Genomic DNA, 14,753 nt, shown 5'->3' on the forward strand with positions numbered 1-14,753 from the left:
GTGCCATATTCTTTCCATTTCTTGATGATGGATTTAACTGAACTCCAGGGGTTGTTCAGTGCCTTGGATTTTTGTTTTTCTTATCCGTTCCCTGACGTATACTGTTTAATAATCTTTTCTCTGTGTTGTTTGGAGTGTTCTTTTGTCTTCACGGTGTAATGGTAGCCAGGAATACTGATTAACCAGTGACTGGGCCTTCCAGGGACAGGTGTCTTTATACTACAATCACTTGAGACACTGTCATTGCAGTCAGGTGATCCCCATTTCACTAACTGTGAGACTACTAGCACCAATTGGTTGGACCTTTGTTGAATTATGTCAGTCACATTAAAGGACGTGAATATTTATGCACTCACTCATTTTACCTTACACATTTTTTTCAGTTGGCTGTTTTCCTTTTGACATTAAAGAGTTTTTTTCTATCAAAAAGCCAAATTATATTGACCATGATTGATTTATAAAATTAAGAAAAGGGTAAAACATCCAAGGGGGTGAGTACTTTTAACAGTCACTGCATATCAAATATAACCTCTATGTCTTTTAGACTGTGTGAGTTCCAGCCACCTGTACTGAATAATATTGCATTTCTTTGGCATTAGTACAGCTGGAGTAAGCTGGATGGATAATCATTTGCAGAAGGTATATTGATTTCCTGCCACATTAAGCCAAATGTTAAACATTTATCTTGTTTCAACAGCCTTGAGTGATGAATTATTTTGTGGAAAAAAATCAAATACAGATCATTCAGCTTCACTCTTACAATATTTGGGTTTTCTTCAGCCGCATATCACATCACTGGAAGAATAACAGTTGTAACCTTTTGTCACTTTACTGGAAAGTTTCAACTATTTATAAAAAAAGCACAGATAACAGTGAGTACATTGTTAAAGGATTTAATGGTTTATTCTTACATTTATTTATTAGGATGAGAGGAGCTCATAATGTGTTTGCATGTCCAGTACAAGAGGCCTGCTATGTTTACAACATTTTGTATCCCATCACTATCTTAGAAAACATTTTACTACAAACAGAACTCTTTTTGTTATATAATACCTCTCATCATAACAAAAACAGTTCTGGAATGAGTGTTTGGCTTTCTGTGTAAGTTTAAGCTATCAGTAAAGGGCAGAATTTTAATTCAAAGTTACACAAGAAAACAACATTTTATTTCTTTTTCTTTAGCCTTTGTAAAGCCGAAGGATGATGGATGGATAATCTCTTTCAGATGATATATTGATTTTCCCCCACATTAAACCAAATGTTTAACATTTATCTTCTATGATAGGGTTTGGGTATTGTGTAAATTAATAAATACAATATTTCATATCGCTTCACTCACCGGATCTGCCGGTCCACAGAACTCCCTGAATGTCTTTGGTGCGTCAGTGCCGTGGATCTCCAGAACCATGCAGGGTCCAGAGCACAGCTCAGTCACCATATTCTGCAGGGAGAATGGAAACAGTTTTTTCTACAGTAAAAATCCCTACTATACTTTATATTCAAGCATAGGCCGCATTGACAGGCAGGATGCAAACTGGTGCTAAGATTGGGTGGTAATCCAGCAATACAGTAACTTGGGGTATCTAAAAATAGCCCTGCATCCCTTTTTTTACTAGTCATAACAGTGGATACTGTGTAATGAGCAAATATGTATAACAAACGCCTTGATAGTGTGTTTCCATTTCCAGCAGCAGTAGCTCTGCCTGTGTGTGAAGATCATATAAAGATGATGACTGAACTCTTGTACATGATGTAGGGCCAAATGTGTCAAACAACAAACTTGCCAAAAAATATCAATTTATTTGTGCTCATAATTGTGCACCACTTTAGGACTAGAAAATCAAACTGTGTGATCAATGTCAATGAAAGTTGGAACACATTTAAATTCTTCCTTTTGTGAGTGAATCAGAGGTGAGTAATGATCTTAAAATTATTTATTTCTTCTTAATAATCATTTGTGCTGCATTGCTGAAGCAGCAACCTCAGGCAAAAACTATCAGTCTTTTTTAAACTTATGTTAACCCTTTTAATGGGATATGTAGATAAATTTAATCAGGTCCTCTTTCGTTATTTTACTACAGCCCGTCTGATAGAAGTTCTAGAACTTTATTTCTCAAATAACCTGAGTGAGGAAGAAAAGAGTCATTTGAGTCATAAACAGAGGAAAGACAAAAGTCATTTGATTATTAGTCCTAATATAACTGTTAACAGTGTTGTTACCAGCCCCTGTAACAAACATTCTCATTTTGTGTGTCTGTGTTTTTTTTTCCTAAGGACTCAAAGCATTTTGATTGACTAATGGACTGAAACGTATATAGGAGTGCACGCTATGCTTGCTGGGCTTGAACAGAACTCCTTCTTGTACAATATGTTTTTAACATGTGCCACTTTGACCCAGGGGTGGAAAGCATAATTACATTTACTCAACTTGAGTAGTCTTTTGGGGTACTTTTACTTTTTTTAGTACATTTTGAAATTAGTCATTTACCTCTACTTAAGGAACCAGAGTAACTGTACTTTTACTTGAGTAGAATGATTCCACACCACATCCCACAACAGCCGTTCTGTTCTTTTGATATCTCAGGGTTAAACATGTCAGAGTTGACTTTAACTCCCAAAGGGACATTTTTACTCCATCAGTTATTTGACAGTGTTGATCCACCAGTGTTAGGTCAACTCTTTAAAGAGTCAATGGATCTTGGCTCTGCCCACTGCCATTTCAAATCTGGGGGGATGTGTGGGTGCTCTACACACCATTTCCTTGGGCAGAGTGTTAAGATGGGTTTTATATATGTTAAGTTGTGTTTGGATGTTGCCTGTTGTACAGTAATCCCAGCTTGAGTCCTTTTGGTCAGGTAGATTGTTGTTGTTTTTCATCCGAGACTCATTTGCACCATGGGTGAAGTTATCCACCAGGTTAGAGTTTAACTATATAGTTTATATAGTTTAAGTGTAGTTTAACTACATGTAGTGTGGACCAATATAGATGCTTTAAAGTGTTACTTTTAACTCTATATGAATTTAATTAACAATTTTAACAATAATTAACAATTTTATACTTTATAATAGAGGTGGGATTTTTTTTTTTTGGAAAACATGACATGGACATAACATGTTCTAGGAGTGCAAAAGGCCTGATGTATTTGTGGTATTTCAATTTCATGAAGATCTTATTATCTAGTTTAGTTTATCTCTAAAAAATGGCCCCTATTTCTGTTTTTTTTTTCTTTATCAGCTTTCTTATTACAAATATTTATAGAAAAAATTATTAAAATTGATGTTATTGGGCCTTGTTTGGCTTTATTGCAGCATCTGATGTATTGTATTACTGTAGTTGCATTAGATAACTTAAAAACATACAAAACTGATATCAAACATTAAATACTGTCCAATCCTAGTGCACCGTGAACATAATCTGTGAGGCTGTGACAATTCAGTAGATCTTTACAGAAGATAAGGCTCTGTTTGTATCTTTATCATCTGAAGTAACAACTGACTGAGCTTTGATGCAGGTTCCTACTATGATGGCACAACAGTGTAGTGTTTATACTCACAGGATACTCTGTGACCACGCCTCTGTAAACCTCATAGAACTCCTCTGCATTTGCCCGGTCGACATCGAACTGTGAAAGGAGCCATTGCTGATTAGAAACAGGTTTCCTTAATCAAATTAAAATTCTTTACACAGCCTAATAACTTTGAGTCATGACAGCAGCTTCATTATAAAAATCAAAAACTAAATGGAGAATTTAAAGGATATGAAATCGTGTCATTGGACCAAAGACACTGCATAAGTTACATGCTCTCATCATATTCACATAAATGAACAGCAGACTATGCAAGTGGTTCCAGTGATAAAAATCCCTATTGATTTATTTTGGTCCAACTACCCAGAATGCATCACATCTCATGTGGCAAACAAATGGATTGTAAGAGGTCACTGTCTGCTGCAGTGATGCTCTCGCTCCAATTATGAGGTCAGATTGGATTAGAGAAAGTCGATACACTGCACATACTGGTTACACGAGTAGAGCCAAGATAAATGTAGGCATATGAGTACATATGATTAATTTATATGTGAAATAATAAGAAAGCTTCAGGTTAATCCCTTCTAATGTGTGGCACAGTAAAAAGAAACAGAACAAGAGTAAAATTTTACCATCTGAAGAGCTGAGATTTCAAAACCAGCTGCAGATATGGAGTTCAGGATCTTACCAGTCAGACCTGTGAACACAAAATGTCGATCGTATTAGTGAGTGTTTTTAAGAGCAAAACAATCACATATTGACAACGAAGGTGACAGGGGTGATATATTTGGTCTGAGAGCAGGTAAACACCTATAACTGATGAGGTGGCTTTCTGATCTGGAAAAAAATACTAGATATTTTCAATGTGTGTTTTTCATAGATATGCAGGGGTAGGGCTGGACAATATACTGGGCTTTTAAAATATTCAAGATATACCAAAGCAGGTCAGGAGAAGAGCAAACACACCTTTTCAGTCATAAAAAGCTTTAAGTGCTGTTCTTCGCTCTTTATTAAATAAAGAAATGTAGTTCAGTTCTGATAAAACTGCCACTATACTATAATACTACACTATAACAGCTACATTCAAGCTAAATGCTACGCAGTAGAAACACTGGAGCTACCACCTTGTTCTCCTCAAATGATGCTGATTTGTCTGGTCCGTTTTCAGACTTGGCACAATCATTTTGGACTGGAGCTTTGCAAGATGGATCTGCCTGATGACGGACAAGGAATCTGGCCAATCAATATGCTTTGCAAGCTAAGAGCTGAGCTGAGCTGAGCTGTGCTGCGCTGGTCGCTATTCACTGGTCTCATCATTATTTTTAAATCTTTTGGTAGAGAGCCACATGGCAGAAAAATTTGTGTTTAAAACTCAGAGTTTACAAATCTGCACCAATGAGTAAACTCTGTGTTTTAATTAACCAGTTTTAAGAAGCAATACAGCATTTTCCCTTTAGCGTTTTCCTTATAGCTAACGTAGCTAAGTAGCTATAGCTACATTAGCTATAGCTAAGTTAGTTATAGCAATGTCACTTTTAGCAAACACAGCTACATAGCTCACACAGCTGTATGGGTAACGTATCTACAAAGCTTACATAGCTGCATTGTCAGCTTAGCTATGCTAGCTACGAAGCTCTGTTGTGTATAGCTAAGTGAGCTTTAGTAAACGTAACTAGAGCTAATGGAACTATGTAACAATATCCATGTAGCTTACACAGCTGCTTTGTGAGCTTAGCTCTAGCTACATTAGCATCATAACTACATAAGCTATGAAGCTCTTTTATCTGTAGCTAAGTTAGCCATAGCAATGTGAGTTTTTGCAAACACAACTACGTGGCTTATTCAGCTACATGGCTTATGCAGCTACGTGGATGACTTGTCTAGGTAGCTTACATAGCTTAGCTTCAGCCATGTTAGCCACATAGCTCAGTTATCTACATAGCTTACACAGCTAACTGAGCTACGTTACGCAAGCTACGCTGTTAGAATGCCTTCATGGAGGACCAGTTTTTTCCCTGCTAGGAGACTGTTTACTTGGCTTTAACGTTTTGTAATCAGATTTCACAGGTCAGGTTTTCAACTTTTAACTTTTTTGTATCATAACTGTTATCTTAACCCTTACCCTAACCCTGAAGAGAAGTTTAATCTGATTCTATTTTGAAAGTTTCAGTGTGTATTTCCTTTCTGAGATATATGGCATCTCAGATGAGCGGTCTGTGAGAGTTGCAGTCAGAGATGAACAATCTGCAGTCTGACTGCTTTGAAAAACTTTTGCAACCTTAGCATCAAATATCTGTTAAGGGCATATATCAGCTAACCTTGCAAAGCAGATGGATTGTCCAGATTCTGTGTCTGCTATCAGGCCATCTTGCAATCTGAAATGTTTGTGAAAGGCCTGAGAAGGCATCAGACCAATCAGCAGCATTTAAGGAAAATGAGGTGGTAAGTACAGGCGGGGCTTAGTTGAGCTGGAAGCGGGTAATAATGGCCTCTCCTGGTGTAGCAATTAGCCAGGATGTAGCTGTAGTATATCAGCATTTTGGACTGTACCAGGTGAACTCTTTTTAAGCAAAGAAATGCACTAAAAGCTTTTCATGGTGGTAAAGATGCTTTTGCTTTTCTCTTGACCTGCTTCTGCATAAGTTTGCAATAGTTATGAGCAGGGTTAAGTTGTATTGCAAGTCTGTAGCAATCACTGCTGCCAGTGAAGCTAATAGCTCAGATGTAGCTTTAGCAACAGTTTCTATCAGATCTGGACATCATTTGTTTTTGAAAGAGGAACAAATGTTCACAATTTAAGTTTTTCTTTGCATGGAAGATGCTTTAGCACTTCTTGCTACTGCCCTCAAATGTAGTTTTATCTAGCGTCACCATTGGTTCACTACAACAGCACCTTACTGCCAAGCTTACCAGAGCTTCCCACGCCTACCCCCTTCCCTAACCCTTTGTATGGGAGGTTTCCCAGTTGAATATGCGATGTATCCCATGATATAAATACATGAAACAGTCTATCTAGTGTGTCAGGTTACATATCAGCCCAATGATATCAGCACACTCACAAATCAGCTGAGCTCTAGTTTTTTGGTAAATTGATAAGTTCTTCAACGTGACGATAACCAAATAACTTTCAGTAGCAGGAGTCACATTATGAAACAGATAACAGATAGAGATATCATCATTGAATGTGTTGTTATTCTGATATAAGTTACAACGACCTTAGATTGTGGTGTCTCCTTTGATAGAACAGTGAGATTGTCTTACACATGTACCGTCTATAAGAGGAGAGGAGATATTATTTTTGTCTGCACAATCAACACTTCAAAGAGCGAGATAGAGAGCTGCACCTCTCCTCTCTGTGGCCGTTCATCACTGTAGAAATGGAAGAGTCACAGTGATGAAGGAGCACCAGTGACAGCGAAGGTCAGACCGCTGCAGACACACGTAATTGAAAGAGGGCGCCAGTCTCATAATCTCACTCTGCTATCCTGATAAAAAGTAGCCCGTCGTGTACTTGCCAGGCGGGACACTACTGCTCCACATTCTCCGCTTATTCTAAATGCTGCTGTGGGAAATAGAGTCGCTCTCTTTGGTTCCACAGAAAGTGATGATTAATACATCTCTTATTTGTGTAATCATTCAACCTCAGCTCAGTAATGTGTGCATTAGGTAAGAAGCCACCTCCTGAGTCCTCTGTGACCTCCCCAGGCTGCAGTCTGCCTCAGATAGGTACGCACACCACACAGCTCCCAAAAGCAGCTGGTGCTGTTGCTAGGAGATCCTATTCTGGGTGCCTGGCAACAGAAGCTTCTCTATTCCAGTCATGTCTGTGTGCATTTTCAGTCACAACGTCCTTTGTCATGTCTGTGATTGGCTGTGCGCCGCACACGTAGCTGCAGCGTAATTTGGCCTCATAAGTGATCCTCAGTGGAAATCAATGCCAGCTTGGACTGACTGACATTTCCAGTTTGGGCTATGGCGGCCAAACCCCTCAGACTGAGATGCTATTTATAGCCCGGACCAAAGGAGCCCCCCTCACATTGGAAGGTAAATATTTTGTTGTCACATCAAAACATTGGCAGAACTATAATTTGAGAAATGTATGAGCCTTTTAACTGCAAATTCTCAGCCTTACAATGAGGCAGAAAATACAAAGACAGACTTGTTCTCTTTGCTTTTAGTTTTGTGGTGGGTTTTTAAAAAGACTGTTCTTTGAAAGTTGGCTGAGTCTGGCATTTGAATGCCTGGAAGCCAGACGATCAAAACTCCTAAAACTTGTGACCAACTGTTCAAATGAGGTAGTGTAGACATAAAATAAAGCTTTACAGATTCTCAGCTGATGGAATATGTTTTTAAAAATGTTTGGATTCATAACTGTATGTTTAAAAAGACACAAGCTGAAGCTGGGCTATAGTAGCTATAAGCATTCAGTTAGAAGAATCAGATTCAGAATAGGGTTTTATTGCCAAGTACATTTTTACATACAACATAGTGATGAAAAGTAGCTAAACTCCCTTCCATGCTCCTTCCTCTTATCTCAAAGGAAAATTAAGACCTTAAATTTTAGCTAATCAACCATGTGGTAAAATAATATCCAAGGTAAAAAGGTGTCTAATGACCAGAGAATATGTTTATTAACTATACAAATAGTCAGATTAGGACAGCTTTATGGAGGAAAGACCAAAAATAGTGAAGTCTTCTGATATTCATCACAGATTCATAAAGTAGCATTTGTGAATCAGCATGATTTCTAATTGGTTAAATACTGAAGTTATTTCCATGAACATTTTATAAAGTGAACGTATCCAACACTTTAACAGTTTATACAACATAATATAAAAGTGGAGAGCTGTGCCATATGTATTTGTCACACTTAAAATAGAACAAAGGTTTAACAGGTGTTAAAATCAAACCAGATTAAGTAAAACAGCAATCTCATTTTTAACAATCCAAAGTTTTGCAAACTGATTGAACAACCACAGAGCGATCTTTCATAGATTACCAAAAAAGAAATAAAGGAATCACCGTAATAAAGGGAAACAACTGATCTAAAGCTTCCTAATAACAAAACTTTAGCATCAATTTAGTTTCCTTCACTGATGAACCAGGCTGATGTGTGCCTTCAGGGTCTGCTTTGTGTTCTTGAAATCAGGTCCACATTAATGTCAGGAAACATATATCAATGTCCACAGTCCAGAAAACAGTATGGGTCTTTGTCAAGTCCAAATATCTCTAATTTAAGAGGACATTAGTCTGTTTTTCTCCTGTTTACATCCACTCCTCTTGGAGCAGACAGCTGTGTTTTCCAGTCACACACTGAAAGTGACAACAGTGCAAACACTCTATTATTAGTGCTTTCAGACAGACATGGATCTGGTTCTGGTCTGAGAAGCTTGGTGCTTACTGGTGAACCAGCCAGTGTTCACCCGTTTAAGTGGAACCAAAGTGGAAAGACATTGGCAGTTTCAGTATATTAATTGTTTGGTCTGGCGTTTGGGTGAACCCAGCCTTCGCCATCTCTACTGCAAGTTCAGCATATAACTTGCTCTTTCCTGTACTACTCTCCAGCTTCAGCTGGAATTCTGTCGATGCCCAGATCATAACCAAACATATTCAAACAAAGCAGCGTGTCCCCTTTGGTTTTGTGTGGGTCCTTTGTGGGGCTCATCTTCTCTTAGATACAGGTTCAGGGGCTCAAAGAAGAAAGGAAAGAGAAGGGAGCCGCAGCTGTAGAGAGTAAGGTGTAGATTAAAGTTATAACTACAACCAGTAATACTCTTTAATGCAGCTGAAACAATGCAATCTCTATCTGAATATATCTCTGTCCCCATATTATCAACCATAGCTGAAATACTTCATGAGCAACATAACATTTTCCTCTATCAGTGAAAATATACATATTTTAAATGTTTGTATGCTAAATAATTAGCATATATTATGCAATTTGTATGCAAAAATAAATATATTTAAGTGCATTTGACCCAACAATTAAAGTTTGATGAAACACAATACTGCAGTACTCAAGAGTGCCCAGATCTTTTTCACACCCCTGGTGGAAAGAAAGACCTGCTTGAAATATGTTGCAATGTGTTGCATGTTGCAAGCACATACACATTAAGCTGCCAGACCAGAAAGCCCAGAGAAATCAGTGGGCTGACTTTGTGTGGTCACGGAAACTCAGATACAGCCTTTAGTAGAAGTGTTCAAATATTTATTTTCCTTTCACTGAATAGAATTTTTAAAACAGAAGAGAGAGTTTAAAACAAGCAGCTCTATGAATCAGCATAAATCAGCATATGTCTTTATGTCTTCAAGTTATACGAGGTACCAAAAAAACTGGAAACACCTCCATGCCTTGTAAAGAATGAATAATAACCAACATGCACTGGTAGTGATTAAAGCATTCATTAAAATGTATCTAACTCTGAGAGGAATTTAATCCTGCAGCTGATTGTGAGTCCAGATGTTGCTCAATTTTACCCTGCAGCAAATCAAAACATGCCCAAACCAAGGTAGGATTTTATAATGGTTCCTCTCGTTGAGCATTCTCACGGTAGAAGGTTCAACTTGTCATAGCAGGAAAAACTCATGTGTACCTCCAATAACAACATTAATGATGGCTGTGCTTTATTAAGGTGTGGTAGAACGTTGTAAAAGAAGGTATACACAAGGGTCCTGACACACCTATTTTCAGGTATTGTTAGTTTGACAGGTCCAAAATTCCTGCGTTGTGAGAGGGTTGTACAGTGGGAGCAACATAACGTAAGCAAAGGTAAGTAAGGCATATATACCCTTACTTAAGAAATACATATTCATTACCAAAAATACTTCAAAAAAAAATCAAAGTTGACCCCAGGACAACAGAAAGGTCAATGAAGAAGTCGTCAATCAATTTTCAGCTCAGCCCCGTAGCTCATTTTGGGCATCCTTGAACATCAAGATGTAAAAAACAGATCAAAGAGAAACATGAAAGATGGATGTAGCTTTAAATACATCTATTTATTGAAAATAAAATTCTAATTCTCACCGCTGGAGATGAACATTAATGAATTTTTTTAAATTCTATTCTTTTTATTTTATTAGACAGAGTCAAACTATTTCAATGGAAGATGGGCAACTGTTGCCATGCCAACCCAAACATTCTCCTTCCAGAGTTGCTGTTTGATTGTAATCTGTTTTTTCCCACCAGATTTGTTTTGTTTTTAGTTGGATTTAAACAACAACCTCCACGGCAGAACAATGAAGCAAATAAAGTGTAAAAAGCTGCGGTTCCTCTCATGTCCACTAGAGGCTGTCTCCATAAGTAAGAGGAGTCACATACTCATCCGATGTTAAAATGGCCGTTTTAACAGTAGAAATAAACATGTTCACAGCCTGGTTCAAAAAATATATTTTGATCAGAAATTTTCATGTTTGTATGGACACCCATTATATGGGGAGTAATTGTTTAAATAAAGATCAATGACAACCTCATACTGAGCATCCTTAAACATGCATCTTTCTCTGTGTTAAAATCAATCCCACTATCCATATATATTATCCACTATATTTTTCCACAATTTTGCTTCTCAAGTCCTCAGATGATTCTCGGCTCTTCTTTCTCTTCTCCATGCTTGGTGTGACACACACAGGCACACAACCCAAAGGCTGAGTCAACTTTTATACATTCTAACTGGCTTCAGGTGTGATTTCTAGATTGCTAGCACCTGTTACTGCCACAGGTGAGTTTAAGTGAGCATCACATGCTTGAAATAAAATGATTTACCCAGAGTTTTAAAAGGGTGCCAATAATTTTGTCCAGCCAGTTTTTTGAGTTAGTGTAAAATTATGCCAATTTTGGAGTTTTTCCTCTACTTTTTTGTGTTGCTCCAATGCACATAAATGAAATAAACATGTGTATACCAAAAACATTTTTAATTGCAATAACCTCTGGGAGAAAATGGTGTATTTTCTGGAAAAACTCCAGGGGTGCCAATACTTTCGTCCATGACTGTAGATCGATATGAAAAATGAACCCTCTCAGACCAGCGTTGTCACATGTGACAATAAGCGACTTTGGTTATAAAAATAAAAATAACTTTTAGACCATAAATCGTAGCCACTTACTTTGTAGTCACATGTCGATGTGTCCTTGGACAGGACACTAAACCCCAATTTGCTCCCACTGCTCCTGTGTGAATTGGTATGGATGAATGGGGTTAGCTAATACTGATGGCCAGTTCTCTATAGCAAACTCTGCAGTCAGTATGTGGAGTGAAATGGTGTGAATGGGTGTGAATGCGTGGGTGTGACCAGCTGTGTAAAATCACTTTGAGTAGTCAGACAACAACAAAAGCGCTTTACAAGCTTAAGTCCATTACCATTTACATTTTTTTTTTTTTTTTTGCTTTGGAAGCCCTTCATTGTGCCATTCTAATGACGCTATCCATGTCTTCCTAGCTCTTACAGAGCTTTATCTAGCAACCCTGGAACTTGGGTGTCTTTCCAGGGTCTCTAAAGAGTAAATCCACACCAATAACTCCCATTCTGAATGTCTATTTATCCACTGTGAAAATATGTGTAATTTAGTATCAGTTTTTCGGAAAAATTCTACTGTTGATTTTGGATATCTACATGGATATCTACAAGCCGTTGTTGCTACGAGTTTTAACTGTGAGTTTTAATTTCCGTTCAGTTGTTTCTTTTATCTCTATAGTCCTATGTTTGAAAAAATCAAGTGACATTACAAGCTTGTTTTACATGCATTTTAAGACAATAAGTCCAGGCAAGACAAAATGGTTAAGAAATAGCTTAGGACTCAGAGAGTTATTGTATAATGATCCTATTGAGTCCTTTTTGTGTCCTTTGTAAACTTACTGCCAGCAAGAATCTCTCAATCAAAATATCAACCAACAGCATTCGCACAAAAGTGCTTTTGCATGAGACTGATCTACAGTCAATGCTAGCAACACTGTTGCTTTGTGTTTTACTCATACATTGTATATAAACAGGGTCGAGTAGTGGCTTGGTTTTGGCAGTGATTGTTATTGACAGTGCTGTCTAACTGGCTGAATCCCAAACTCCAGACTCTCACAGACTAAGTGTTCAGAGCTGTCCCACTGTGAAATCATTAAGTATATGAGGGCTCTGGTGTGGACTTCTCAATGGCTTATTAAAGTCTTTCCGTGAGTCCGCATAGCCACAGACTTTTCTGTGGGAGTTACCTAAAGTATGCTGCAAACTTGGTGAAGGACATAACTGTCAACCCTACCCGCTTCCACCAACCCCTTGCTAAATGTAAACAAATGAAAACTGCAGTTTTTTTCTGCACTAGTATTAAATTTTAACACCAGAGGTTACCACGTGAGTCAAACCTGAGACCACTACGTCCAGGACTGTACCCTCTGCACATGGGACAAGAATCTTTACTGCTGAGCTAGAACTTTTTTGTCCTCTTGAAAACAGTCTGATGCTCAATTCATACATTTTGGTCCCCTTTAAATAATGAATGACATAGCAATTTATGTCCAAACATGAACCATGAACCAACACGCTTCAAAACACAATGTCAGGAAATTAACTGGTGAAGTCCCAGTGGGTAAGTCTGCTCCTTATATACAGTCTAGGGTTTGATCTTGATGCTGATGTGCTCACAGCGATTATTCTGACACATGCTGCCGACTTTTTAACATGTCCACATAATTCTTAAAGTTATTGCAAAAAGTCAAGAACATGTGAGGCTGATTTATTATGTTAACCCCGTGGTTGAACAAGTAGTAAATCCAGAGTACCACCATTATATGACGTATTGATGTTAAGGCCTAAACATAAAAAAGCGTCGTCATAGGCAAGAAATAAACTTGTTTTGAATCATACACCAAACAAATTAGGATAAACTCTTAATCTCAAATCAGCAGCAAAGATTAATTGAATTTATAAAGGACTAGGGTGTTCTTGTTTATATGGGTGCAGCGTTTGAGCTTATCTGTCCAGAGCAACCAGTGCAGCTCTCTCCACAGTCAACAACTCTCTGTGTGCGTACAGCTCTGTCCAGAGAATTTCACATTTCACAGGTCAGAGCTCTAGAGGCATGCTCCACCAAGAGGGATCAGTGCAGGGATTTGGAAAAATCCAAAGCCACATTTGGTAACCATGTTGTGCCTCTGTGTGATACAAACACAGACGAGAGTGGAAGTGAAGAAAACAAACAAACAAGTCTGTGCAACTGCACAATGAATAAATGTATCATCAGGTCACAAAAGACCAAGATAGAGCCACTGATACTGTTCATTCAAGGGATATAGGATTTGAACCGATTATACCTGTATAGATTTCAAGGGCAGAAAATCACCAGTTATCAACATAACAGTCAATAATAATCAAAGATCATTTTTTTGATGAATTGTAGGGTAACCAAGGGCTAGGAATTGGCGGTAATATGGTAACACTGTATCCCTGAGTATTAAAAACAGCCACAGTATTGCTTTAATTACCCTCATGGCAACAGTGTTGTGTAATGTGTGCAAGTTTATAATGAACTCCTTAAGAAAATGATTCTTTTTCCACCTGCAGCACCACTGCCTGCGTGTGAAGATGCTTTAAAAGTGATGAAAGTACTTCTGTTTATGATGTGGGGCTAATTTAGCAGAAGAAATGCGCACATATGTACTGTCACATATAAAAGCCTACTCAAGCGCCATGGATTGGCACGGTGCTGGCACAGCGCTGGCACCACAGTATGGTGTTCTCCGAGGTCAAAGTTTAAAACAAGCAGCACTGACTGTAATATGATCCACAGGAAGAGGGAGGAAAGGGGGCAAGTCTAGAGGAAGAAGTAAAGGTAAAGGGGAGAAACTTAATTTGATCCTCTGTCCTGATGTAACATATTCTACTTATTGAGAAAAAGAACAATGCACCTCTACAGGAGCACTACACTCACTGTGCTTGCACATGCACACCAACAAGTGCTTGTACAATGTGTTTTTTAAAAGACCTGGTGGTAATACTGTTTACCCCGGTAAAATTTGGAGAGGGTATTAAAAATGAATACTGCCCATTCCTACCAGGGGCCTTCTTTCTCAAACAAATGAAGATTTTTTTACTACTCTTATTTCACAAGATATTATCACTCACCTACTTCAAAAGGACAGGACTGAACTGTGGCAAAAAGGCATTTTCGTTTGCCTTTACCTTTTCTTGGAGCACAGTTAATTTTTCAGTTGTTTTTTTACATTAAGTCTCAGTTTTAGT

General features: G+C 38.0%; 1 protein-coding gene across 1 annotated transcript in view; it reads right to left on the bottom strand.

Annotated features, from left to right (window-relative positions):
• nme7 (NME/NM23 family member 7) overlaps positions 1-14,753 on the bottom strand; it is a 49,141-nt gene that overhangs the window by 20,275 nt on the left and 14,113 nt on the right. The window contains exons 8-10 of the mRNA XM_041790861.1: positions 4,160-4,224; positions 3,555-3,623; positions 1,340-1,441 (exon numbers count right to left, since the gene is read on the bottom strand). Of these exons, the coding sequence (XP_041646795.1) occupies positions 1,340-1,441; positions 3,555-3,623; positions 4,160-4,224 (236 nt within the window). The remainder of the gene's footprint in view (positions 1-1,339; positions 1,442-3,554; positions 3,624-4,159; positions 4,225-14,753) is intronic.

Source organism: Cheilinus undulatus, linkage group 7 (assembly GCF_018320785.1).
Source record: "Cheilinus undulatus linkage group 7, ASM1832078v1, whole genome shotgun sequence".
In the NCBI taxonomy this organism is placed as follows: domain Eukaryota; kingdom Metazoa; phylum Chordata; class Actinopteri; order Labriformes; family Labridae; genus Cheilinus; species Cheilinus undulatus.